The sequence below is a fragment of the Pichia membranifaciens genome (genome assembly GCF_001661235.1).
Source record: "Pichia membranifaciens NRRL Y-2026 unplaced genomic scaffold PICMEscaffold_2, whole genome shotgun sequence".
In the NCBI taxonomy this organism is placed as follows: domain Eukaryota; kingdom Fungi; phylum Ascomycota; class Pichiomycetes; order Pichiales; family Pichiaceae; genus Pichia; species Pichia membranifaciens.
The window spans coordinates 2404548-2429065 of NW_017566983.1; the positions used below are offsets into that span (position 1 = coordinate 2404548).

Here is a 24518-nt window from a genome sequence, read left to right on the forward strand (position 1 = left end):
CCACTCATCTTCTGGGAACTACGCTGGGTGGGGCAGCGCTGGCAGTGACTGTGGTAGTAACAGCACTGGCACCGCCAGCAAATGCCTTCGCCAGATAGACCACGGCACATGCCTACTCCGCCACTGAAAACCTAAATTCTGCCCAGAGTTTTAACTGCGCGTGCGGCGTGCACAGTTTCGCGGGCCAGAAAGTGGCTCCAAGCCGGTGACAAGCACTATTATTAGCCGCGCTGCAGGTGCCGCGCTATTGTTCTCAGCAGGAGCGAGAACCCTTAGCTCCTCCCCGGAATGCAAAGTCGCAGAAATGCAGAAATGCAGAAATGCATACGCAGCGACGCACACGCAGCGACGCACAGACAACTGCGGGAAAGCGAGACGAGCAGTGGTGCTGCCAAGCGGGTTATGTTTGCGCTACGCATCCGGTCCAAGAAGTACGGGGATGGTGGTACGATGAAGGATGATCATCCATTTTGTGCATTTTCACGAGTTGTTTTGTATAAAAGCGATTGGGTATCCTCTTTCTGTTTTGTATATTTGCCACTTTCATACATGTTTTTCTGCGGTTCCTTAATTCATTCTTTTTTTTAATATATAATTTTATCTTGTTGGATTCTGTCTCTGTTTAATTTGCCCTTTGGTTTTTAATTTACTCTTTTCCTGTTATCAGCACTTAGTTCTGCAAGCGTACACCACCTCCAGACAGCACCAGCTACCCCCAATTTTTCGATAATACCCTATTTCGGCCACTTGCGACAAGAACTAGAGCACGGTAAAGTCATTAACCTAAATAACACATACCCACAAATTTTCGGAATGGACTCTCAGGTATCTAAAATGGCACCTCTCTTCGACACGCAGTTCCAGAGTACCAGTCAATCTACACAAGGCCAGGACCAGTTTGACTGGGTTGGTCCGGCCAGTGTGGGCGCCAACGCCAACACCAAGGCCAACGCCGCTGCGCCTGCATTGGAAAAACCCGCCTTGAATCTTTCCAACTCTCTGAGCAGCATATTCTTCAACAACATATACAATGACGCAGAGACTGCTGGAGTGGCCCAACAGGACATCCCAGAGACCCGTCAGGACGACGCTGGCGCGGACATTTCCTCCACCTTGCTGCAACTGATAAACGAGAAACCTTTGGTGACGGACATGAAATCGACTCCAAGGTGCGCCACCCGCCTCAACTTTGATGTCAACCCGCTCCTCTTCACCCAACCGGTGACCGGCATCCCTCCAGCCGATGTCAGTCCTCAGTTCAAGGACCCACAGTCTATCTCACAATCAGGGGTGAATAACGACAACAACAGCATCACCAACAACAGCAACAACACTGACGAACAGTACAATAGTCTGTTCACCTACTTGATGAATGCTAACCAAGATGTCAGCACCCCGGCAAACGACTACTACAGCATCCACACCCCGGTTGCCAGCGACATGTCTCTCTCGCCTTATCAGAGGCGCCGCTTGGAGAGCGGAGTGAGCGGCAGCAGTGCGAATGGCGGAAGCGATGATTTTCTGATGATGCAGGGCGACTTGCTCAGCGATGCCACGAGCGTGACGTATTTGGACGAGCACAGCTTGTCCAAGTTCAACGACTTTTCGAACATGGGGATGAACCCTAACACAAACACATTGGGCGGTGTCGACACGGGAAGTGACAGATTCAACACAGATAACAATACTATGGCCAGAGATAGATTGTTTTCGAGCTTCTCGGAGGTGGAGACACTCAACGAAGAGATGAAGGAGGCCCTGAATGAGGCTCGTCTGCAGTTGCCCATCTCCCTACCCAGCCAGGGCATGAGCCTCTACTCGGAGAAAGGCGACGGCCAAGGCGTGGCCGAGGGCAGCAGCAGAAGAAGAAGCGATGTCACTAGTGCACACACGGGTGGTTTGAACAACTACCAGGACATGGACAGTAACGACGAAAGCAATGAATTCGGCACTGGTGACAGCGAGAGCGACGGAGAGAACAATGGCGACGATGACGATAACGGCGACAACAACGACAGTGACGACGACACGAACATTTCAGGAAACTGCAGCGACGACGACAGTTTTGAAGGCACAGGCGAGGTAAAGAGAGGGGCGATGGCGGTCAAAAGAGCCAGAAACCACGCACGGGGCAAGAGCGCCGGATCGGGCAGCACGGCCTTTGCAGGCGGCCTGGCCAACGGCATTGGCAAGACCGACAAGCAGTTCAAGTGCAGCAAGTGCACCAGCTCGTTCACAAGAAAAACAAGACTCACGGAGCACGTGAACCGCGTGCATCTGGGCAAGATCTACCACTTCAAGTGCAACCAGTGTGGAACCCGTTTGAGCTCGAAGGAGAACCTCACGCGGCACAGCATTGTGCACACGGACAAGTTCAAGTGCAAGCGTTGCAACAGGCGTTTTGACCGAAGCTACAGATTCCAACGCCATTTAGAGAAGTGCAACATGGCACACTACTGAGGTGGTGTAAATCTGTACCAGCAGCACCCATTCAGTTTTTCCTTTTTAGATCTTTTTATTGCTTCACCACAGCTATTTAATTTTTACAGTATTTACGACGCTTAACGCTTAATCTCAATCTATCTTCGAGTAGCACCACCAGCCCTAGCAGTGTACGAGTGGCTGGAGACCGCTTTGCCCACTTGCTGCAAGAGATGCTGATCACACGCGTTCCAGAAACCCAAGGCACGGCTAACCTCTCCATGTCTGCTTGCCTACCCGAATGCAGCCCGGTCGGAGCAGGCGGCAGCCTCGGAGTGCCAAATGCGAGCACGGCTCAGGCGCGGGGCGCCCCACGATTCTCCGCAATGCGGGCAGCAGCTGTTTAGAGCAGTCTGCATCGGGCCAGCAATTCTAGAACGTGCGTCTGTGTGCCTATGGGTCGGCGGGCTATTGTCCGCAACAGGAGGGGAGCGAGAGGAGTGCCCAGCTGGCGCGGCACGCGGACTGCGCCGCTCTTGGCTTTCGGCTTTGCTCTGCATTTTTTCGTCGTTTTGTCTGCCTGGGGGCGGCGTGAAATGTTTACCCATTGGGTAAAGGGAGGGGGCCGAGGTACACTGCGTGTGGGGACGTGGGATGAGGACGATAATGGGGAGGCTTTGGCGGGCTTTGGCGGGGCCTGCGACCGTCTGCCCACTTGTGCGCCCATCGGCTGGAGTGCAGGCCATGACGCATACGTGGTGTTGGTTTGCGGCGGTTGATGCTGCTGCGCAAGGGATGATAATACAGGCCAGAAGTGGAGGACTGCGCCGTGGTGCGGAGACGGGGGAGCCGGGCATGCAGGGGTGGCCGAGGTGGAGCAGGTGGCGCCAAATCTAGATGGGTGCCGCTTTGCGGCAGAGAGAGAGCCCGGAAATCTTGCAGACAGCCGCGCCCGGACACGCAGCGGCTATGTCAGCGCCGGCGCAGACTACGTAGCATTTTTTTTCTGTGCGGGGGTGGTGGGTGCAGCACAGCTGCTTTGTGCGGCCGATGACGCTAGCGGTAGCTAGCTGCTTTGCGCTGTCGGTGTTTCGAGTTTCCGAGGATCCCCGCACGGTGCCGAACGATCCAGGCCTTGGATACCTTTTGCAGATCTTGCTTGGTCGCCTTATCAGGGGCGGATGTGGGTCGTGACCCTGCGCAGAATCGCGGCTGTGATTGCCAATGATGGCTTCCCGCACAAAGCTGCGACGGACTAGTACGCTTCCATTGCAGCCACCCCATGCTTGGCAACGCCTGAGCCCTGCTCGTTCATGGCCGCGCATCGACGCGGCGATCGCCGCGTCGATTATGTGTCTGCGTCTCCACAGTAGACGTTTTCTGCCCTGGTGTTTCGCGTCGCGGTGCCGCGTCTAGGGCGGTTTCGTGTTTTTTTTCCCTATTCCCTCTTTCGGGGCCAACCTGCGAAAGGCGCCTGCCTACTTCCGTCGATTTGGGTTTGGAGGATGTATCACATTTCTGCAGATTGTTCTGCGCAAACCTTATTGTGGTAGTGCTGGTAGTACATGTGCTGCGGGAGGTGAGCACTGGACAAGCATTTCCGGACACAGGACACACAGCAGCGGAGTGAACATAGAGACCCGCGGGAAACAAAAGGCAGAAACAGTCACGGCAGAGGCGCAACACAATGGAGGCAGCCCACACTATAGCGATGTACGACGACAATTCGTCTGGAATAGCCCGGGCAGGGTTGAGGCAGACGGACCTGTCAGTCCAGCTCGAAAACTCAAACAAGAAGAAACACAGGAACAAGACGCAGAGCGTGCTGTACAACGGTGCGATGGCCAAGAGCAAAAGCTCGTTGTTTGACGGCACGTCTTTGTTCAGCGAGGTGTCCAGCGGCGACTACCAGTCGAGCAACAACCAGGCAAGCCAGCAGCAGCAGCAGCAGCAGCAGCAGCAGCAGCAGCAGCAGATGATGATGGCGAACCAGCAGATGGCCATGGCCCAGCAGGGGTACGCCGGGTACCCACAGGTGCAGTACAACGCTCAGATGTACAGCAGCAGCAACCACAGCAACCCGAGCTTCCAGCAGGGGTACTACCCGCAGCAAGGCTATTACGGCCAGGGACAGTATCCAAACTACCAGCAGCAGCAGCAACAGAACTACCTGGGGGCGAACCAGGCATATCCGGGCTACCAGTATGCCCCACAGCAACAACAACAGCAGCAACAGGGTGTCCGGGTGGCGAAACAGCGAAAAGGAAAGAAAGGCTTCAGAGAGTCATACATGTACTTGAACTCTGTGAACACGTCGGGCGAGCTCATTAACATGGCGCAGCAGCCGCAGGTGAACATGCCGGTGGCCAACGGGTCCCCCACGCCCTCATTGCAGAGACGGTTTTCCGCCCAGAACGGTGGCGTGGTGGGCTCTCCGATGTCAATGACGAACGACGAAAACGCTCGGAAACTAGCGTTTCCGACCATAATGAACGGGATGGGCCACGCACTCAACGTCAACGACGGCGACCCTGCGAACTACGGCACCACCGTCAACGACTGGGAGTCGATCGATGAAGATGACGACGATGAAGAGGATTACGAGGACGAGGACGAGGACGAGGACGTTGATGAGAGCGAGTACGACAGTCTGTCGAAGGCCGAGCTCCAGAAGATTCTTCTGAGCGTGAAGGGCGAGAACAAGGGGTTGAAGAAGAAGTTGAAGGACATCGAGCTGGGACACGACTCGAGCTCTATTGTGGCCAACGACGAGAAGTACATCAAGTTGGAGGAGGAGTTTTCAGACTTGGCGACCAAGTACGTGAGCATCGAAAGCGAGGTGGAGAACCTGACCAACGAAAACGAGACGCATCTGAAGGACATTGCCCTGTTGAAAGCAGAGCTGAAACAGAGCGAGGCGGCCGCCGACAGGTGCACCACGCTTTCCAGAACCATGATCGAGAGGATACCCAACTTTGTGAAGCAGAAGGACAGCTTCTTCCTTATTATGGGCGACGCCAGCGAAATACCCGAGCAGCTCCAGGAGTGCTACACGCGGTCGGTGGAGAAGTACCAGGGCGAGGACAGCTTTGAAAACCCTGCAGACGGGAACCTGAGTGACAGCGACATCATGAAGATGCTCAAGAACGAGGTGAGAGACCTGCAGGCGGCGTTGACGCGATCCGAGAACACGGTGAAACAGCTGGACAAGATCTACAGCCAGAAGCTCCACGAAGAGAGAAGAACCATTATTATGTCGTCGTTGCAGAAGACACTCCACAATGAGTTCGTCAGCGATCATTCGAATGCGGGCGCCCGTGCCGGCTTGAAGCACTTCCGGATCGTGGACATCTGTCCCTCGGCGGAGCCCCAGGGCGGGTTTCTGAGCCCCTCGATCCCGAACTCCGCGTCCAGCCCCAGCCTGAACAACAACTGGTCGTCCTCGTCGGGCAGCAGCTCGCTCACCCCCGACCACTCGCATTCCAGAGTGGTCTACCTCTCGCCCATATCCCCGCCCTCCTCTTCCGGCGGCTCGCCTACCAAGAGGATCAGCCTCTACTCCGGGAACAGCGTCGACCACTTCAAAGATGCCTTCTCCACAATACCCAACTCCAGCAGCAACCCCACCATTGCCCCAGGCCCTGCTGCTGCTGCCAACAGTTTCGACACCTCACTGGAAATAGAGTACGAAACCTTTACTGCCTGATGTGCGCCATCCTCTGTATCATATATCCACCACTCTACGCCAGTTATCTCGCAATTAACTAATTTTTAGATTTCTTCCTTTATATACCACGCATACACCAGTATAAAAAATGTGTTTGAGTAGAATAATGCTGTTCAGCGGACGCTGCAGCCCCGTTAGCTACTGGCGCAGCTTGTCCAAGTCGTCGCCCGTCTTCTCCGCCTGCGACTTGGCCTTCTCCTTCAATTCGTCCGCCTTGGCGTTCGCATCCGCCTTCAAGTCGTCTGCCTTGGCGTTGGCGTCCGCCGTGGCTTTGTTGAACTTCTCCTTGGCGGCCTGTGCAGCCTCCCCGACCTTGTCGCCCACCTTCTTGGCCTTGTCGCCCAACGTGGAGTACTGGTACACCGCAGGTCTCGATCTCGCAGCGACCGCAAGCGAGCTTGCGGTTGGTTTGATGGTGCTTCTGAATGTTCTGGATAACATGCTGTTTCTGTGCGGTTGGATTGGGTGGTTTTTACTACTGTATGCTACACCAGCTTTCTTCTCAACTACACTCCGAACACAAACTCCACCTCCAACGACTACACCAAGCTTTTTATATGCACTGCCAGTTGGGACAGGATCCGCTCCAACGACACCGCCCGAGCCGCCTTCCCCGTCATCCGCCGTCTCTCTTCACCTTGCTCTGCCCGTATTGGCCCCTGCTGCCCAGGCCTGCCCTTCTTCCCTTCTCCTCCCGTGTCCAAATACCTTCCGGCTCACGGCCCGGGGAAATCTGTCACTGTGCAGGAAGGGCTATTCCAGCCGCCGCCGCATTCGGCCTCTCTCGCGTTTCCGTCCTTTTTCGCATGGCGGGAGCCAGGCAGAGTGTGGGAGAGGAAACAGGGAGGACAGGGAGAGGGAGGAGAGAGAGAGAGAGAGAGAGGAGAGAGGATCAACAAAGATGATGAAGCCCGTGTTTGGGATGGGGTGCCTGTGGCGGCAGGCGGGCCCGAGAGGGTGCTCTGTCTGGCCTTGGCACCGGCTTTCGTTTTGGTCTTCCTGCGTCCGCTGACTCTGCTGTTGCTGTATCTTCTTTTCCAGGAACACCATCAACGACCGAGACACACGACACCATGGGCTACTCCCGCTACCGCCTGAACAGGGTATTTAAGAAGCTGACGCTGGTGGCATTCCTGGGCACGTGTGCCGTGCTGCTGCTCTCGCTGCTGGACATCTCCGTGTTGCAGATGTTCGTGTTGCGGTCGCCGTTCCACAGCGACATCTCGAAGTTCACGGCGCTCTATTCGTCGACGCTGGCCCCCCGGTGCGCCAACTTCTCCGAGTACAACTTGGACGCCAAGTCGTACTGGCAGTACTACGGCTTCCAGCACCACATGAAGTTGACTCCGAAGTCGCTATCGACGATCTTGAACGTCGACGACGCCCAGCAGAACGAGATCACGCGGTTGCACACGAGTCTGCTCGGCGAGTACCTTACCCCCCGCTTCGGGCCGTTTGCGAACCTGCAGAAGGCTGCCACCCGGAGCAACACCAAGGACAACAAGGGAATTGTGTACGTCTCCGGGAAGGGCTACTACTGGCTTACCATCCTTTCCATCAAGTACATCAGAGACGTGCTGAAGGACAAGACGCCGGTCGAGATTTTTGTCCCCTTCAGGGACAAGCACGACAACCACTGTAACAAAATCTCCCTCGTGTATCCGAACGTGAAGTGCTCCTTCTTCAGTGACTACCTCAGCTACGGCCAGCTGTACAATCTATCGGGGTACCAGTACAAGTCGTTGGCGATGTTGTTGACTTCGTTCAACGAGATCTTGTACCTCGACTCGGACAACATACCCATCAGCAGCGTCGCAGACATGTTCAACAACCCAAACTACTTGAAGACAGGATTCATCTCCTGGGCAGACTTCTGGAAAAGATCGACAAACTATAACTTCTACTCGATGGCCGGCCTCACGCGGTTCGCCGATCCGATCTCGTCTACTCCCTCCGTGGAAGCCGGACAAATCCTCATCAATAAGGAACACCACATTAGGACCTTACTACTTGCCTATTACTACAATTATTACGGCCCACAGTATTTTTACCCGTTGTTCTCCCAGGGTTTCCCCGGAGAGGGCGACAAGGAAACATTCTTCCTCGCCAGTAGAGTCACAGGTGACAACTCGTATCTGATCACAGGGCATATTACCAAGAGCTTTGGTTACAAAGATAAGCAAGGCGCATATGTGGGGCAAGGTATACTCCAAACAGACCCTAGCAATTTCTCCAAGTACTGGTTCTTGCATATAAACTATCCAAAGCTTGACATAGTGTCGATGTTCAAGAAGGGCTTCTTCAAGGGTGACAAGCTAGAGAGAAAATGGACATTCATCCGTAACGCCCAGGAAGATGGTAAGAGTGTTCCCTTCCGGCAGACGCTGGGTCAGGACTTTGAGTACGACGTCTGGAAGATCATGACCTCGATATTGGATACAGACTTTAATGGGTTCAGACTCTTTGAGGAGATCGGAAATGATGAGCTGTCCGACTTTGTGAAGGCCCATCTCGTGAGACTTGAGCATTCCAAGCTCGAAACACGGTGATGCCGTCCTAAACTTTTCCCCCTCTCCTCCTTCCCACCCGTGTTGAGCACGCGTGGAAGACAGCAATGATTTTGTGATTGTTGCAAGCACTGTAAATTATAATAAACTATATCAGTAATACAATGAATACAAATAATTCTATAAATTTAGATCCTGATACTAAGAAGGAAATCAACCCGAAAATGTCCAACATGAAAATACTCGCGAGAGTCGCTAGTTTGGCAAAAAGAGGCTGTGGAGCAGGAGTATGCTGAGCTGATGCAGGTATAGGAAATAAAATTAAAAACGGTAAAACCGCAAAGACTACTTAGCTCAAGACTAATCATAGCATATATCTGGATTACAAAAAATATGCTGCTAATGTCTTGCAAACGGGCGTTTGCCAGGGCGCCGCAGGCAAGGAGAAGCGTGAGCACAACAACTATTTTCTCACACCCACCACCAAACCTTAGTCTGAAGCAGTTGGCCAAGTTGACCACACCGGAACTTCTTATCAAACTTGGATACATTGCACAGCCAAATTCAGGACTTACTCATTGGCTTCCGCTCGGTCAGGCAACATTGGAAAACGTTAGCGGCATAATCCATAAGCATCACAAGGATGCAGGCTGCGTGGAGGTTTCTTTGTCTTCTCTTTCTCACAGTTCGTTGTGGGCGAAAACCAATCGTTGGCAGAACAATGAGCTCTTCAAGCTGGGGGAGTACTGCCTTGCTGCCACCGCCGAAGAGGAAATCACTTCGCTTGTCACTCCGCACCTAAATAGTTATAAGAAGATGCCCTTCATCGTCTACCAGATTACCAGGAAGTACCGGAATGAGAAGAGATCGAGGGGCGGGTTGTTGCGTGGCCGAGAATTTGTGATGAAGGACGCTTATAGTTTTGATGCAGGGAAGGAAGAAGCCCTCGTGAGTTTCGAGAAGATGAACGACATATATGCCAAGATTTTCACGGATTTACGATTACCATTTGTCAAGGCCAATGCTGATAGCGGTGACATTGGCGGAGATTTGAGTTACGAATGGCATATTGTCAGCGAAGTTGGTGAAGACACTGTTGTTGAGTGTCCGGAATGCCACGCGTGTGGCAATGTGGAACGGGTGCGCAGTGAGAAATCCGAGGGATATGTCGACGAGAGTGACGTTTCTTACTACCTCAACGAAAACAAGGAATTGATCTGCATCTACTACCCCAAAGGACGGAAGCTCTCTCTCAAGTTTGTCAAAGAGGAGGACTTGGTCGAGATCGACGAACAGTTTGGGGAAGGAGCCAAGGCGCTTTCCCTCTTCGAAGAGACCAACAACGCAAATGACAACTTGATGACGATCTACAGGTTGTGCGACGTTAATGTCGGGCCGGGATCGAAAATGCCCGACCTACCTGTGACCTTTAGTAAGAACCACATGATCACGTTCCAGGGGTTGGACATCACAGAGGCGCAAGAGGGAGACATCTGTTCCAGCTGCGGCACCGGAAAGCTGAAGGAGATGAAAGGTGTGGAAGTGGGTCATACCTTCTACTTGGGAGAAAAGTACAGCGCTCCATTGGATGCCACGTTCATTGACAAGGACGGGTCGAAAAAACACTACGAGATGGGCTGCTACGGCATCGGTGTGAGCCGGATTGTTGGAGTAGTGGCCGAAATATTGCGGGACGAGAAGGGTTTGCGCTGGCCTGCCCGGATTGCTCCTCTCCACGTGAGCGTCATCAAAAGCGGGCAGGCGGAGGACGCTGGAGCTGACAGCACTGCTGCGTTCGACGGGTTCATTGCCAGGCTGACGGGCCGCGGTGTGAAGGTCGAAGTGGACGGCAGCGAGGACATCGGTTTCGGCAAGAAGTTGAGCAAGAGCAAGATGATCGGCGTTCCGCTCCAGGTCATCGTCGGCAAGCTGGTACCGCTCGTGGAGATTGAGGTGAGAGGCGTCTTCTTCAGCGAGACGTTCCGGGAGCTGCACGAGAGCAAAAAGGGTGAGTGGAACTGGAGCGTGGAGAAGTCCAAGTCCGGCGAGGACAAGCACATTGTAGATATTGCGTTTGCGGATCAAGTGATCGAGGCGCTTCTCCAGGACATGTAAATAGAACAGACCAGAGTATAGCGAACAGGATAGACACTTTTTTCAGATTAATGCTTGGACGGAGATTGTAGGAAAAAACTATACAGGACGGTATACAGCACGTCATCAGAAGATGTTGCCCGTGAGCTTTGCAAGCACGTGCAAGAGCACGACAGAGAAGATGAACGCCACGGCGAACACCAACACCACCAACGGGTCGATCTTGAAGCCCTGAGCCTCCTCGTTGAAGATCTTCAACATCGAGGACGACGAACCGCCGGCGCCGGCAGCCCTCGAGGAGTTAGGCTGGTTCTGCTGCTGCTGCTTCAGCTTGTTTTCTTGCGTCGCCTTTCTCTTGGCAAGGGTCTTTGCGCCACCTGGAACTGCTGTCGAAGCCTGCACCATGTGTATTCTGGCAATCGCCAATCGGGAAACGTTAGTATCGTGCTTGTCTGGTCAGCCCATCTGCCACCATCGCCGCCGCCGCCGCCGCCGCCGCTTGCCTCTCAGGCGTCTCTCAAACGTACCATTTCTGTGATGTTCTGTGTCTTGTTGCGCAAACCAATCCAACGGCTTACTTCCCCCTGCCTTGTCTCTTATCAACACGTCTTGTCCCAGAACCGTCTCTTGACCTTGTGCCCGATCCCGCCCTACGTGTCCTCCGACGGCCTCGAAGCAGGTCTGCCTCCCGGCCGGGTAATCAAGGGCTACCCGTGCACCGCCACTGCAACGGGAAATTGTGTCGCGGCACCTGTGGCGGTGGTGGCTGGCCTGATACCGCTGTGAGGCAGAGGGAAGGGAGGAGAGAGGACAGTAGAGGGTAAGGGTTGAAGAAGAAGGAAGGTGAAGAAGAAAGCGCTGAGCTTGGGCCCTGAAGGGGGCGGGTGAGCAGGAAGAGGCAGAGCAGCAGCAGAGACATGCATACACAGGATGGACACCAATAACTCTGCACAGGACGCCAAGTCAGACATCGACACCTCTGGGCGTCGGGCGTCGATTTCCTCCTTATCGTCGACGGGTTACGACTCGTCGTTCTACGCCTCAGAGCGGCAGGCTGCAGCCAACGCCTCTCTGACGGCGATCCCGCCGAATACAACGGGCAACTCGCTGCTGTCGTCCCGGGTGTCGCAGTCGAGACACTTCGGGACGTTGACGCCGGTGTCGGGCCTGAACGGGTCGTTGTTAAACCAGCTGCAGAGCTCTGCGTCGGCGTCGGCGTCCGTGGTGCAGACGTTGTCGAACCTCTCGCCCGTGGACACGACGGCAGCCACCGCCGCCTCGAACTCGATCCACACGACGCTCACGAACAACACACAGGACACCAACAGCGGTATGCAGCCCCACCAGGGCGGCCCTATCGCCGAGAGCAGCACGCACCCGCATGACCACCAGGCCAGGGGGGACGACGGCGGCCTTGTCAAACAGGCCATAGTCAAGCACGCGGCAGATGAAAGCAACGACCTCGACGTGACATCCTCCACCATCGACTCGGGCTCGCAGCTGAAGCACGGCCAGCCTCAGAGCAGGCCACAGCCCTTCCCAAGCCTCTCCCAGGCACAGTCGCCGTTTTCGACGCAGCCACCGCAGCAGCAGCAGCAGCAAGCCACCGCACAGCTCCAGCAGCAGACTTTGACCGGTTCTACAAACAACAGCTTCAATCCAAACTGGTTGCCCCAACAGCAGAGTAACTCTTTACTAAATGTCACCCCCTGGATTGAGCAGCAAGCACAGTTGTCTCCGAACTTGAACTTCCACCAGTACTCTTCGCTCAACGATCTGTCGTCCCACTCCACCGGGAACGACCCGGCGTCAAACTTCAACTCCAGTCTGAACCCGAACGCTCAGAACCTAGCAACCAACCTCAGTCTCTTGGCCTCCTCGTCGATGCTCTCATCGCTGAACTCCAACCCAATCAACCAGTTATCCCAGCAGCAGCAGTTGAGACAGCCCCAGTACATGAAATTGCCAAACAACATTTCGCCTCCAAACAACAACGAGACAGTCATGAACACAGGCAGCACGTACCCTTCAAATTACGGCAATTGCAGCAACTACCAAAGCTACCCAAATTACCCAAATAGTAACAGCAGCAATATTACTCTCCATAAGGCAACTACTGGACCTACGGCCACTAATTCGGCGTCCAACAACCTTAACAACAATACCAGTAACAATAACATTAACAATAACACCACCACCACCATCAACACTAACACCGCTACCAATCAAAACTCTGCGAACAACAGTAATAACAATAGCAGCAACAAGCCTAACATTGCTGATGATGACGAGCTTATACCAACTGCCATAGTCATCAAAAATATTCCTTTTGCTATCAAAAGAGAGCAACTGCTCAACGTGATGTCAAAACTCAACTTGCCATTACCTTATGCCTTTAACTATCATTTCGATAATGGTGTGTTCAGAGGGTTGGCATTTGCCAACTTCAACTCGATAGAAGAAACGGCAATGGTTGTATCTATGATGAATGGTAGAGAAATCGATGGTAGAAAACTACGTGTGGAGTATAAGAAAATGCTCCCACTACAAGAGAGGGAAAGGATAGAGCGTGAGAAAAAGGAGAAACGTTGCCAGCTAGAAGAACAGCATCGTTCCAACTCTGTAACATCACTAGCTTCTCTTTATTCTACGGTATCAGCACCACCCGCAACTCCACTAAACCAGAATAACCTGCCTAACCTGGTACCTCCACCTTCGAGTGCGACCAATGCTAACACATCAAACACTAGTAACAATAACGTCAACAATAACAGCAGTCAAAACATTAGTGACAGCAATAACCAAATAGATAAGGGTCTAGTTGTTATTCCTCCTGTTGATCAACTACCCACTCCTCCATCTGAACTGGACTTTAACAATTCTGAAGTCTTGGAAATTTACACCAGGTTGATACTGTTCAGAGAAGAATTTAAGTATACATCTTTAGCAGAGCTGAAATTTTCTTCGGCAAGTTTATCAACAAACTCGAGGAATTATATCACCCAATTGTGCAAATTTCTTAATTTGAGTGAATTTAGTGAGGATGGCGTAGTAATTGTTAAAAGGCCTGAAGTGTTAGATCAACGAGTTCAGGCACAACAGCTTACGGGAGGCAATATGAATAGTGCAAACGCTTCGCTTAATTTCCAGCCTTCCTTGATAAGATCTCATTCCCATAACGTCATTAACACAAACCCTAGTTTATCGTTGAATACAAACAGATACAGGCAACAATCACCAAGAACTATTTCTCAGAACCCACAATATGCTTTTAATAACCAGCAATCATCTATGGGTTTACCGATGTCTAACATGAACATGAATATGGCCATGGGAATGAATGTGGGAAGTCTCCAACAATTGCAACAGCAATCACAACAGCAAACCCATCAATTGCATCATTCCTCTTCCACTGCATCCCTTAACTTACTGCGTAATAAAGGGCTTACAGCTCCAACCACTCCGAATACCAGTAGGCAGGCTACTTTCCCTGCCAATACAGGGTTAACTAGTCTGTTCAATTCACAACAACCTCATGGGTTGGCTAACCAAGGCTTTAACCACCCACAAATTACCGGTGGATCTAACATTAGCATGTCTACGAACAAAGGTATGGATGAGTTGTACAATGGGATGGAGTATTTGAATTTTGATAATGCATGAAAATTAATGATTTAAATTATATATGTCCACCTTTAGCCTATCTTCCTTCCTACATGTTAACGAATTTCTTCTTCTAATTTAATGTCGTTCCACTTTATAATTTCTTTGGTTTAAAATTTTATTCATGTCCTATACAAATACAAACATATAAAACCTTTATATAGCATATCAGAAATTCATTTTCTAACCTGATTCTTGAGTTCACGTTAAAAAAAATGTTTATCTCAGAAAACGCGTTGCAAAGCCGAGCATGAAACGAAAATATGATCATTCCACGTCATTGGAAGTGGAAAAAGGGGCAGAAAGCATTGCTTTACTGATCTCTTACGTTGAAAAGTTACAGCCGCCATACTTGAACATATAAATTAAATGCCAATAAAGCAACGCCGTGTAGACGGTAAACCATTGTCACGAAACAAGGGAATTAATGTTTCAATTGTGGTGGACGGTAAGACCGTCGAGAACACCAGCAGAAAGTCAAATCGCAAGAGGTCGATTTGCTTTACTACCTTTATGGTGCCGCTATTGTTGACTATAGTATCTTTCTACTTGAGATATTACGAACTAGGTGCAAATAATACCGTTGTTTGGGATGAAGCCCATTTTGCAAAGTTTGGGTCATTCTACAATAGACATACCTTTTATCACGATGTTCATCCTCCATTAGGTAAAATGCTTTGTGGGCTCTCAGAATGGTTGGTTGGATATGACCCAAGTCAGAACCCAGATTATAACTTTGAATCAGGCTCGGAATACCCTGAACAAATCAACTATTTTGGAATGAGGCTTTTCCAGATTTGTTTCAGCTCACTACTTGCTCCTATCTCTTGGCTTACGTGTCAAAGTTTAAATGTGAATCTACCAACAAGTTATCTGATTTCACTCATGATCTGCCTAGAATCAAGCTTTATTGTCTTAGGAAAGTTTGTCCTTTTGGATTCGTTCTTATTCATATTTACTGCCACTACATTCTTATGTCTAGCACAAGTGCATAGATATAGGTCAACCGAAGGAAAATCCAGGAAGCAGTCATACTGGTTAGCCCTGTTAGGCTTGAGTATTGGGTGTGTGTGCAGTGTCAAGTGGGTCGGCCTGTTTGTGACAGCAGTGGTTGGTATCTATACCATTATTGACCTTTGGGTCAAATTCTGGGACACCAATTTTTCGTGGCTCAAGTACGCCAAAATTTGGCTCAAGAGAATAATATGCTTGATTGTCATACCAACTTCTCTCTACATCTTATTTTTTAGGATCCATTTGGATTTATTATATTTACCAGGTGATGGGAGTGGATCAATGAATACTTTATTCCAAGCCAACATGGCCTCAACAGACATACTTGCACAACCTAGATATGTTCAACTAAACGATGAAATAACATTGCGATCTCAAGGTATGAACTCTAATCTTTTACATTCACATCAACAGGTCTATCCTGGTGGCAGTAACCAGCATCAGATCACGACATATGGCTTCAAAGATACCAATAATATTTGGAGAATTAGTAATTCCCGTTCTGGTAACAAACTAACTGGTTTCTTGAAAGATGGGGATGAAATACGTCTGTCGCATCTTTTGACTCAGGGAAATTTGCACTCTCACGAAGTTCCTGGTCACGTTAGCAAAAATTATAGGGAGGTTTCGGGGTATGGATCTGATGAAGTTGGCGATTCCAAAGATGATTGGGTCGTGGAAATTGTCTCTCAACTTCACTCTTCAAATGTGACATACGCCGAGCTTAATGAGAATGACGAACAGTTTGAGAAGCACGTGCACCCAGTGTCGACTACTTTTAGACTAAGGCATAAAGTTCTTGGATGTTACCTTGGAACCACAGGTAAAAGTTATCCCACTTGGGGATTTCAACAAGGTGAGGTTGTCTGCCTAGATGCTCCAGCAATTAATTCCATAGGTTCGATCTTCAACACAGCTGCAAATTGGAATATAGAGACGGTAGAAAAAACAACATTTGAGGCTGACGAAGATTATGGGTATCCAAAGTCAAGTTTCTTCAAAGACTTTATTCAGCTTCAGCGTTCCATGGCAGCTTCGAATAATGCACTCACCCCAGACCCATCTAAGAACGATAGTATTGCTTCTTCATGGTGGCAATGGCCACTAATGTTAGGTGCTATCAGAATGAGCGGATGGTCACCTCATGTCAGAAAATACTATATGTTTGGGAACCCTTTCATCATCTGGTTTACAACATTATGCCTCCCTCTCTATGTTGCGACTCTAGCTATAATAGCATTCAAATGGAAACACCAGACCTTGTCTCTTGATGAATACTCTTTGTGGAAAATTTTCATGACAGGTATTGTCCCATTTCTCGGCTATGTTTTCCACTATCTTCCATTCATTGTAATGGGTAGAGTCACCTATTTTCATCACTACATGCCAGCATTATACTTTGCCATTTTTATGTGCGGCTTCTCCATAGATCAAATAACTTCCAGTTGGAATAAATTCATGAGAGCGGCTGTGTTTGCTTTTCTATATGCTGTGACCATCATCTTTTTTGTTCTTTTCAGTCCTACCTGTCTTGGAATGGTAGGGGTTATAGAGAATTACCGCTACATTAATTGGCTTCCTGCTTGGCAATTCAGTGTCTACACACCCATCGGTGAAAGTGCAAAACAGTTCATTCCATTCGTTAAAGATAACATAGGCTCGATCATTTCCAAGCTCTGGTTTAGTTCTAGCGCACCATAGTCAACTTTTGATTGATTAGTGTTTTACTTCCTTTTTACTGAATGATCTAATCTCTTATAAGCATTATTTTTTTTGTAGGATACTGTAGGCCACATTTTATAACGTTTACACAAAAGCCTTTTTAAGGTACCTATTCCACTGTATTTCCCAAAATGGCCAACTCTGCCATTATCCGCTCCCTATATCAGAAAAAGATAATTCACCGCGACGCGTAAGCCTTTTCTGACATGATCTAAGAGTTTCTGTTGTTTACACGGATGAACTTACAACTCCTCGAATAACATTGCCAGATAGAGATACTCCACTTTCTAAGAGCTGCAAAGCCAATGTCTGTGAATAATACTTTGCTTTATGGAAACAGCCCGCTTGCTTGTGCGTGGCTTGCGTCGAGTTTAGAGAAAAAACTCAGTAAACGGCAGTATTTGAATACATCGATCACCGATTCTACTCGTGCAATAGAACAATCAAGCGATTATGTCAACTCTGTCTCAAATCCAAACCTTATCTTTACTAACGACTCGAATTCTCAGCTACAATTTTTATCACAGACCAGAGGTGGAAGTGGCAATGATGTCAAAAAGGAAATTGAACCTATGACGTTACGTATCTCTGGCCAACTCCTTTATGGTGTTGTCAAGATATATTCGAGAAAAACTCGTTACTTGTTTGAGGAAGTCTCACTGGCTTTGATCCAGCTAAAGTCTGCGTTTGCCATCACAAAGTCTATCACTGTACCAATAGAGCAAACCGTTATTTCGTCTTTGGATAGTATCACTTTGAAGGACACTGTTACTGAGACCAATGTTTTATACGATGCAGAGACTTTTGACATAGGCAGAGTATTTGGACTCACTGGTTCGAGCGCTATAAATACTCAGTCATGGGAAAATTCAAACGAAGATGACCCTGCTGGAGATGATTTTTTGATGGGGGACGTTAGTGTCGGTAGAAACAACGGACATGATAGCGATGTCACCGGAAATGGAACTGGTACAGATATTTTTGTCCCGAACTTTGAACAAGAGGATGTTGGTGTTGACTACCATGTTGGTAACGATTCTATTGATGCTTTAGCAAGAAGAGCGCAAGTTCCAGTAGATGATTTGGAAGGTGCCGATGAGTTCGAGCTCCCTCTCGACCTCGACCTAAAACAGCCACAGCAAGAAACCGAAGCCGCTGGACTTGCTGGGATAAGTAATTTTCAGCTTTCTGCGGTCGACAATATGGATCTTGAGTTTACGGTTGATGACAACAATGATTTTGATAATTCTCGGATCAGAGATGATACTGTCCAAAATATTGTTAATCATAATCATGCAGACGAGATGGAGGAAAATTATGAAAGCAGTGAAAGTGAAGACGTACCAGCAGCAGCAAGAAAAGGAAATAGAAAGGCTAAAAAGAGAACCTACAACTACAAAATAACAGATGTAGTTAGAACCCAGAGAAAAAAATTGGTTGTGGATATTAGTTATGAAATATCGACAGACGAGTTGAAAAGGAACCAGCGTGAATATCCAGGTCAACTGAGGAAACTTCAAGTCCAAAATCCTCACGGTTTGGAGCTGGAAAAGGTTTGCGACAGTGTGGTCCAAGAATTACAGTCACCGTTCCTTCACACTATTGGATCATCGTGGAAGTCAATAAAAAGGAGAAGATTGTTGTCTAATGTTAACATTGACAGCGGATATGTTGAAGATGAATTACCGCAGCATACACAAGTAGATGATGATTATGCTCAAAACCAACAAGAACTGCCTGACAATCATGATCTTCCAGAATTCCCTGTGTTTGATGAGAATGTTGGTGATCATATAGATGCACCTCAAATCGAAGATCTTCCTGATTTCGAAAATAACGACGATCAGCAAACAACTTCAGGGGAGGTACCTGTGAATGAGCATGAGGCTTCAGGACCACAAGATGATGAGGAGGACTTTGATGCTTACTCAGATTCGCAAGTGAAGAGTAAAAGCACAATTGAAGTTGCACAAGAGCTTAGAAACAAATTTGATACTGATAAGAATTCGATTCTTCAATTCGACGATGTTATTGAAGCTTGTAAGCTTTCAGAGAACAAGAAAAGCAGTGCTACCAGAGCTTTTTTTGAATTATTGGTTTTAGGGAGTGGTAACGCTGTAAAACTCGAACAGAATCGTCTTTTCGGAGAGATCACGGTTGAAGCAAAACAGGGACTTTATGAAAAATTTTTATAGTTTATAAAGCATATGAAATAAATATATAAATTTAATTGTACATTACTAATTTACATTTATCGTATGAACCTTGCCCTTCAGATCTCCGACGATTAGTGTAGTGGCATCAAGAGCCTTAATGCTTGATACAAGCGTAAGATTAGTATTTGTGGGACCTTCAAAGTCAGATAAATTTGAACAGACCATCTTTTCATTCTGGAGTTTCCACAGGGTGAAAACATTTTGTACAGAACATGTGACAACTAGCGATGGACTCATCCATTCAGCCAAAAATGTCAAATCCGGTAAGTCCTCAGTTTTGACTAGATTCAATCCAGTAGTTGCACTCACAATTTTTATTGTATGGTCTAATCCTAGAATTATAATTTTTCCTGAACTATACGAAAGTGACATGACAGGCAATTTATCATTTGAATCAACAGTTTCTAAAATCATGGACAATTTCCTTTGACCAAAATCGACAGAAACCACTTCTCCTGTCAATAATGCGATGACAACGTTGTTAGCACTAACAAATTGGCATGCACATATGATAATATTTTCATGATTTATGTTTACTTCACTGTTGGTTTTATACTCCAGGGAAGTAAAGAGATTCACTATCGGATTCAATACGTCTATCAAATTCATAGCCAATATGATGTAGTTCCCATCTATTGTAAGAACTATGAGGGACCCTGATGATTGGTATATTGAAACTATCGGACTGAGCTGTACATTGGATCGAAAATGAGATTTATTAATCAAGTCAAATATATATATATAGCCAGACTCAGATCCCGTTATTATTTTCGTTGGATTGCCACTATCGAATATTGCCACATTTGTTTTGGTGTACAAGGGAATGTTATCAACTAATGTGATGCCTGATTCTCTTTTTTTCCATATACAAATGAAGTCATCATGTAATGTAAGAAATACACCGGGTTTATTCTCACATGAGTTGATTTGCTTAGTTTTGGTAGCTGGGTATTTCAAGCTATTGGGCGTCATATTTTCTGTTGTTTCTTCTGAAGGTATTATTTCTTCAACTTGGACATGTTTCAAGGATTCCAAAGCCTTCACTGCTTTATCAAAATCCTTCCTGAACTTCTCCTCCAACTCTTTTCTTATTCTTTTTTCAACATCTCGTTCTATTTGCTTTGTCAGACTCTCCGAGTTGGTATCAGATACGTCATCCAATTCGGTTGTATCAGTATTTTTGGTATATTGCAGGCGGGGTAGCACGTCTATAGTGTTTTGAGGTAAATTACTGAGTTTATGGCTCAATGGGGCAGGCACATTGGTTATTCGATAGTCTGTTTCAGTAGATTCTATTTCTGCTACGACATGTTCTTGCTGAAGCCTAACGTAACCTAAATCTGATTCTTCAGTATTGGTTTCATCTTTCCTTTCTGAAGAGGATATCTGTGAAAGCAAGTCTTGCTGTTTTGTTAGCCTTTGTTTTTTCAACTCCTCAAGTTTCCTCTTTTTCTGCTGCAAAAGTTCTTCAATATCCATGGGGATGAAAGTGTGTTAGGACCGGCTCAACCAGTTACTATAGCATGGAAAGTAACGAGAGGCAGATCAAAGATATAATAGTTTAACAGTTTACGCGGAATCAAATACAGTCAGTCGTTTTCATGTCAATAAATAGGAAACGCGAACCAGAGGAGCTCGTTTTACGGGACACAAGATAACGTGCTCAGCCCGTGTCAGCTGTTTTTCCTTCACTTGTATCTCACCTTTCAGGGGTTTGCTTCCCGTTTTGACTACATAATATACAGCTCTTATCGATTTGAAGGGTACTCAAGATGAATGGCAACGCGTTATCTGATTCCAATGAAGGGAGAGACGATAGGAGGAGAAACGATCAACAAATCGTAAAGGGAATCATAGACAACTTTGAAAATGAGTTCTACGAAGGACTGAATACTTCCAGAGGAGCTGGGAACGAACGCACCAGCGAGAGAGAGAAAGACGAGGACATGAGATCTTTACGCCAGGCGTGGATTAAGGAGAAAATGGTGCCTGACATTTTGCCGTATGAAGAAGGATTGATTGAGCGCATCCTAGAACGGATTCGTGCCCAGTTAGAGTTTATCGAAATGAACAGTGTCGAGCTACAGACCCATGAGAAGGACATCAAGCTCATGCTAGTGATTGTGGAAAGCGAGCTCGAACGGGTACAGTTTCTCATCCGTTCTTACGTGAGGCTCAGATTACAGAAAATCGACCAATACGCATTACACATTCAGGAAAACGACAGCCAGCGGGAAAAGCTCAACCGAGACGAAGTGACTTACATGGAGGGCCATCTCACCATGCTATACGAGCTTTTTGAGGACCAGTTTCTCAAGAAAACACGTTCTCGAAACAGCAACATTGGCGAAGACCAGGATATGATCGATGAGCCCGATCTCAACCGGCACGTCTTCCTCCAGTGTACGCAGCCCTCCCGTGCACCAATCGACTCAGAGGAGCTTGTGCTGAGCCCCGGGGAGGTTTACGTAATGCGGTACCGAAGCGTTGCAAAGTTGCTGTCGCGAGGAGAGGCGGTGGTGATTTAGCGGAGCCACTGAAGAAAATGAGCACATTTCAACACGGTCTGTTTCCCTTTTCGGACACTCGAGCAAATTGAGCAGATTATTTTGGATATTCTCCAGCCAAAGCCGTTTCAGAGGTAGAGGAGATTCAACCTCAGGACGATAAAAGCTTCCGTGTCTCGAAAACAGACACCTCGCTTCCGACTTGCTTTTGTATTTAAACCATGGTTCCCTCTATCGACTGAACTCCTCATTGAGAAAGAACTGTTTCCCGTGGCCCATCGTTTTTTATAGCCTAGCTAGCATTGGAGGTTACAATTAATACCCGTAAGCACAAACCGGAAATACTCAAAACAAACAAAGCAAAATGAATATGTCAGGTATGGATATGTCAGGGATGGATATGGGCTCCACCACCTCGTCATCGGCAATGCAAATGACAATGACCCACTCCAGTGCATCTGCAACGTCAACGGGTATGGATATGTCAGGTATGACCATGTCCATGTCATCTGCAAGCATGGCTGGTATGCCTAGTATGTCAATGGACATGTCCGGCACGGCTACCTCTGCCACAGCGAGCGCAACATCGACAATGGACATGTCTGGAATGGACATGGGCGCCGGGAACAAGAGCTCTATGTCGATGACCATGTGGATGACAACCAAATATCAGAACACGCCAGTGTTTTTCAGAAGCTTGGATGCGCATTCGGGAGCTGCTGCGTTTGGTATCTTTTGCGTGTTGTTCTTCTGTTCCTTCTTTTTCAGAGGATTGATCTTCTTGAGCTCCTACTTGGAACAGGCTGTTTTCCATAACTACTCCAACACCATCATAGTCGAGGAAGACTGCGACTGCGGCCCTGCCGATGACAAAGCAAGTCCTGCTCCAACAGTCCCAAACTCTCCTCCATTCGGTGAAGTTATGAAGAAACTCTTCTGGATGGGTCCACGTGAATTGATGAACGATGTCATTAGATTACTTTTAGCATTTACGATTGTCATGTTCGGTTACGCCATTATGCTTGCTGCCATGAGCTTTGTCATTCTCTATTTCTTTGCCATATGTCTTGGTCTGTCTTTTGGTGAAATATTCTTTAACAGATTGTCCATCATACTGAACATCAATAAATCATTTGGTGCATGCAGTGGTCTGCATTGAGTCTTTTGTTTTCTTATTTTGTTATGTATTTTATATTTCTATCCTAATGTCTACCGCTTTAATGTTTGATAATTTTTATTTAACAGCTCTTACTATAAAAAAGTTTCTACCGCTTGGGGAAATTATAAAATTTAAAAATAAAGGCTAGAAAGAAAAAAAGAAAAATCGAAATAGATACTAAACAAGTGGTTTAATCGGTGAGTCTTGAAACGAGGAAAAGTTTGACTTACTCTTCATCGTCTAATGGAATCGCATCCAACTCACCCACTAGGGAAGTCAATTCAGCCACTACGTTCTTGTGGTAGTTGAGCTGGATCTTGAACAAAAGTTTCAATAGGTTGATAGATTCTAATGGCTTGATCAATTCCTTCATAGCTTCAACAGCAACCTCGGTCGCGTTGACCAACTCATCTTCACATGTCTCCAACTTCTTACTCAAATTTTCTGGCACTTCAACCTCCGGGTTACCGTTCTGCACAGACTTAATTTCTGCCCTGACGGTATCGAAACCTAATCTCGCATTCTCGACCTGTGATCTGAGTTGCGAGCACTTGACAAAGTCCTGCGACAAAAGGTTCTTCACCTTAGTGTTGAACTCAATTATGATCAACTTGTCCTGCTCCAACCTTTCATTGCCAATCTTGTATTCCGATTCACTGATCTTCAATAACGCAGTGGTCAATGGGGTCTCTGTTTCTGCTTCATCTGATGCCCCATTGGTGGATTGATCTGCTGCGTTGACAGAAGACTCCGCCTGATCATTGTTTGAAATGATGTTGATTGGCAAGGCGGAGACTGGCTTGTTCGCTATGATATTGTCCCTCGAAGTCTTCAATGTTTTACTGAATTGATGAGCAAAAGTTCTTGGCGTCTTATCTTTACGGCCAGATAACAAAACCTTTTCTGCATCTTGCGTTGTGCTAGCCTGTGACAATTCAGTAATCTTCTCGTTTATCAAAGACGTATAATCAGTCAAGCTTTCTTTCAGATTTGATGGATTGTCGTACGCTTCTAGTTCATACTGTCTTGTAATCTCGAGAACCTGGACAAAAAACTGGCGAATGTTGTCCACACGTCTTTCAAGATCCTTGTATTCTTTTGGTAGCTCACTAATGTCATCAATAGACCCGAACCTTTCCTGCAATGAGCGGGTAGTACGCGCAAAAATCGGCTTCAGGTTGTTCACCTCCTTCTGAACGGTGCTGGACAACTGAGCAGCAGTGTCCTGAAGTTTCAAACTGTTCAATGAAGTGGTGAGCTGCTGGGTGGTTTGCTGTAATTGTTCTTGGAATGACTGTAGGAACGACATTGTGCACTAGATATACGGGTGTGTGATATTGTTTGAACCGTTCTTAATCTAAAACACCTCATCATGCAACTGGACTAAGGCTGCTTTAGGACCTTTTCTATTCACATTCCCTGGCAAGGGGCGACACTTGCGCCAAATCGTTTGTTTAGTTCCTCTGCTGACCTCACCGCTTATGTCAG

At 47.8% G+C, this 24518-nt stretch overlaps 13 protein-coding genes across 13 annotated transcripts; 9 read left to right on the forward strand and 4 right to left on the reverse strand.

The window, feature by feature from the left end:
* The first annotated feature begins 604 nt into the window (after window positions 1-604).
* Window positions 605-2604, forward strand: PICMEDRAFT_15991 (hypothetical protein). Its single transcript, XM_019161044.1, has one exon. The coding sequence runs from the start codon at window positions 835-837 to the stop codon at window positions 2458-2460; it is 1626 nt and encodes a 541-aa protein (XP_019019288.1). The 5' UTR covers window positions 605-834; the 3' UTR covers window positions 2461-2604.
* Window positions 2393-3378, reverse strand: PICMEDRAFT_124232 (hypothetical protein). Its single transcript, XM_019159925.1, has one exon. It carries the CDS (start codon window positions 3276-3278, stop codon window positions 2715-2717), a length of 564 nt encoding a protein of 187 aa, XP_019019289.1. The 5' UTR covers window positions 3279-3378; the 3' UTR covers window positions 2393-2714.
* A 730-nt stretch (window positions 3379-4108) lies between these two features.
* PICMEDRAFT_58461 (hypothetical protein) lies at window positions 4109-6127 on the forward strand (the record flags this gene model as incomplete). The annotated part of the gene is made up of 1 exon (XM_019163301.1): window positions 4109-6127. The coding sequence occupies one exon, from the start codon at window positions 4109-4111 to the stop codon at window positions 6125-6127; it is 2019 nt and encodes a 672-aa protein (XP_019019290.1).
* Window positions 6128-7335: 1208 nt separating this feature from the next.
* Window positions 7336-8697, forward strand: PICMEDRAFT_31294 (hypothetical protein; the record flags this gene model as incomplete). The annotated part of the gene is made up of 1 exon (XM_019162690.1): window positions 7336-8697. One exon carries the CDS (start codon window positions 7336-7338, stop codon window positions 8695-8697), a length of 1362 nt encoding a protein of 453 aa, XP_019019291.1.
* A 351-nt stretch (window positions 8698-9048) lies between these two features.
* On the forward strand, window positions 9049-10770 carry PICMEDRAFT_11096 (hypothetical protein; the record flags this gene model as incomplete). Its single annotated transcript, XM_019159749.1, has 1 exon — window positions 9049-10770. One exon carries the CDS (start codon window positions 9049-9051, stop codon window positions 10768-10770), a length of 1722 nt encoding a protein of 573 aa, XP_019019292.1.
* Window positions 10771-10875: 105 nt separating this feature from the next.
* Window positions 10876-11154, reverse strand: PICMEDRAFT_72158 (hypothetical protein; the record flags this gene model as incomplete). The annotated part of the gene is made up of 2 exons (XM_019164114.1): window positions 10876-10896; window positions 10921-11154. 2 exons carry the CDS (start codon window positions 11152-11154, stop codon window positions 10876-10878), a joined length of 255 nt encoding a protein of 84 aa, XP_019019293.1.
* A 476-nt stretch (window positions 11155-11630) lies between these two features.
* On the forward strand, window positions 11631-14601 carry PICMEDRAFT_15994 (hypothetical protein). Its single transcript, XM_019161045.1, has one exon. It carries the CDS (start codon window positions 11680-11682, stop codon window positions 14410-14412), a length of 2733 nt encoding a protein of 910 aa, XP_019019294.1. The 5' UTR covers window positions 11631-11679; the 3' UTR covers window positions 14413-14601.
* A 129-nt stretch (window positions 14602-14730) lies between these two features.
* PICMEDRAFT_15995 (hypothetical protein) lies at window positions 14731-17268 on the forward strand. The gene has a single exon (XM_019161046.1). It carries the CDS (start codon window positions 14782-14784, stop codon window positions 17125-17127), a length of 2346 nt encoding a protein of 781 aa, XP_019019295.1. The 5' UTR covers window positions 14731-14781; the 3' UTR covers window positions 17128-17268.
* Window positions 17269-17420: 152 nt separating this feature from the next.
* On the forward strand, window positions 17421-19379 carry PICMEDRAFT_15996 (hypothetical protein). Its single transcript, XM_019161047.1, has one exon. It carries the CDS (start codon window positions 17454-17456, stop codon window positions 19341-19343), a length of 1890 nt encoding a protein of 629 aa, XP_019019296.1. The 5' UTR covers window positions 17421-17453; the 3' UTR covers window positions 19344-19379.
* A 9-nt stretch (window positions 19380-19388) lies between these two features.
* Window positions 19389-20843, reverse strand: PICMEDRAFT_11100 (hypothetical protein; the record flags this gene model as incomplete). The annotated part of the gene is made up of 1 exon (XM_019159750.1): window positions 19389-20843. One exon carries the CDS (start codon window positions 20841-20843, stop codon window positions 19389-19391), a length of 1455 nt encoding a protein of 484 aa, XP_019019297.1.
* Window positions 20844-21096: 253 nt separating this feature from the next.
* Window positions 21097-22364, forward strand: PICMEDRAFT_15998 (hypothetical protein). The gene has a single exon (XM_019161048.1). It carries the CDS (start codon window positions 21137-21139, stop codon window positions 21890-21892), a length of 756 nt encoding a protein of 251 aa, XP_019019298.1. The 5' UTR covers window positions 21097-21136; the 3' UTR covers window positions 21893-22364.
* Window positions 21968-23033, forward strand: PICMEDRAFT_15999 (hypothetical protein; the record flags this gene model as incomplete). Its single annotated transcript, XM_019161049.1, has 1 exon — window positions 21968-23033. Exon 1 carries the CDS (start codon window positions 22236-22238, stop codon window positions 23028-23030), a length of 795 nt encoding a protein of 264 aa, XP_019019299.1. The 5' UTR covers window positions 21968-22235.
* A 223-nt stretch (window positions 23034-23256) lies between these two features.
* PICMEDRAFT_72164 (hypothetical protein) lies at window positions 23257-24339 on the reverse strand (the record flags this gene model as incomplete). Its single annotated transcript, XM_019164115.1, has 1 exon — window positions 23257-24339. One exon carries the CDS (start codon window positions 24337-24339, stop codon window positions 23257-23259), a length of 1083 nt encoding a protein of 360 aa, XP_019019300.1.
* Between the last annotated feature and the right edge of the window lie 179 nt (window positions 24340-24518).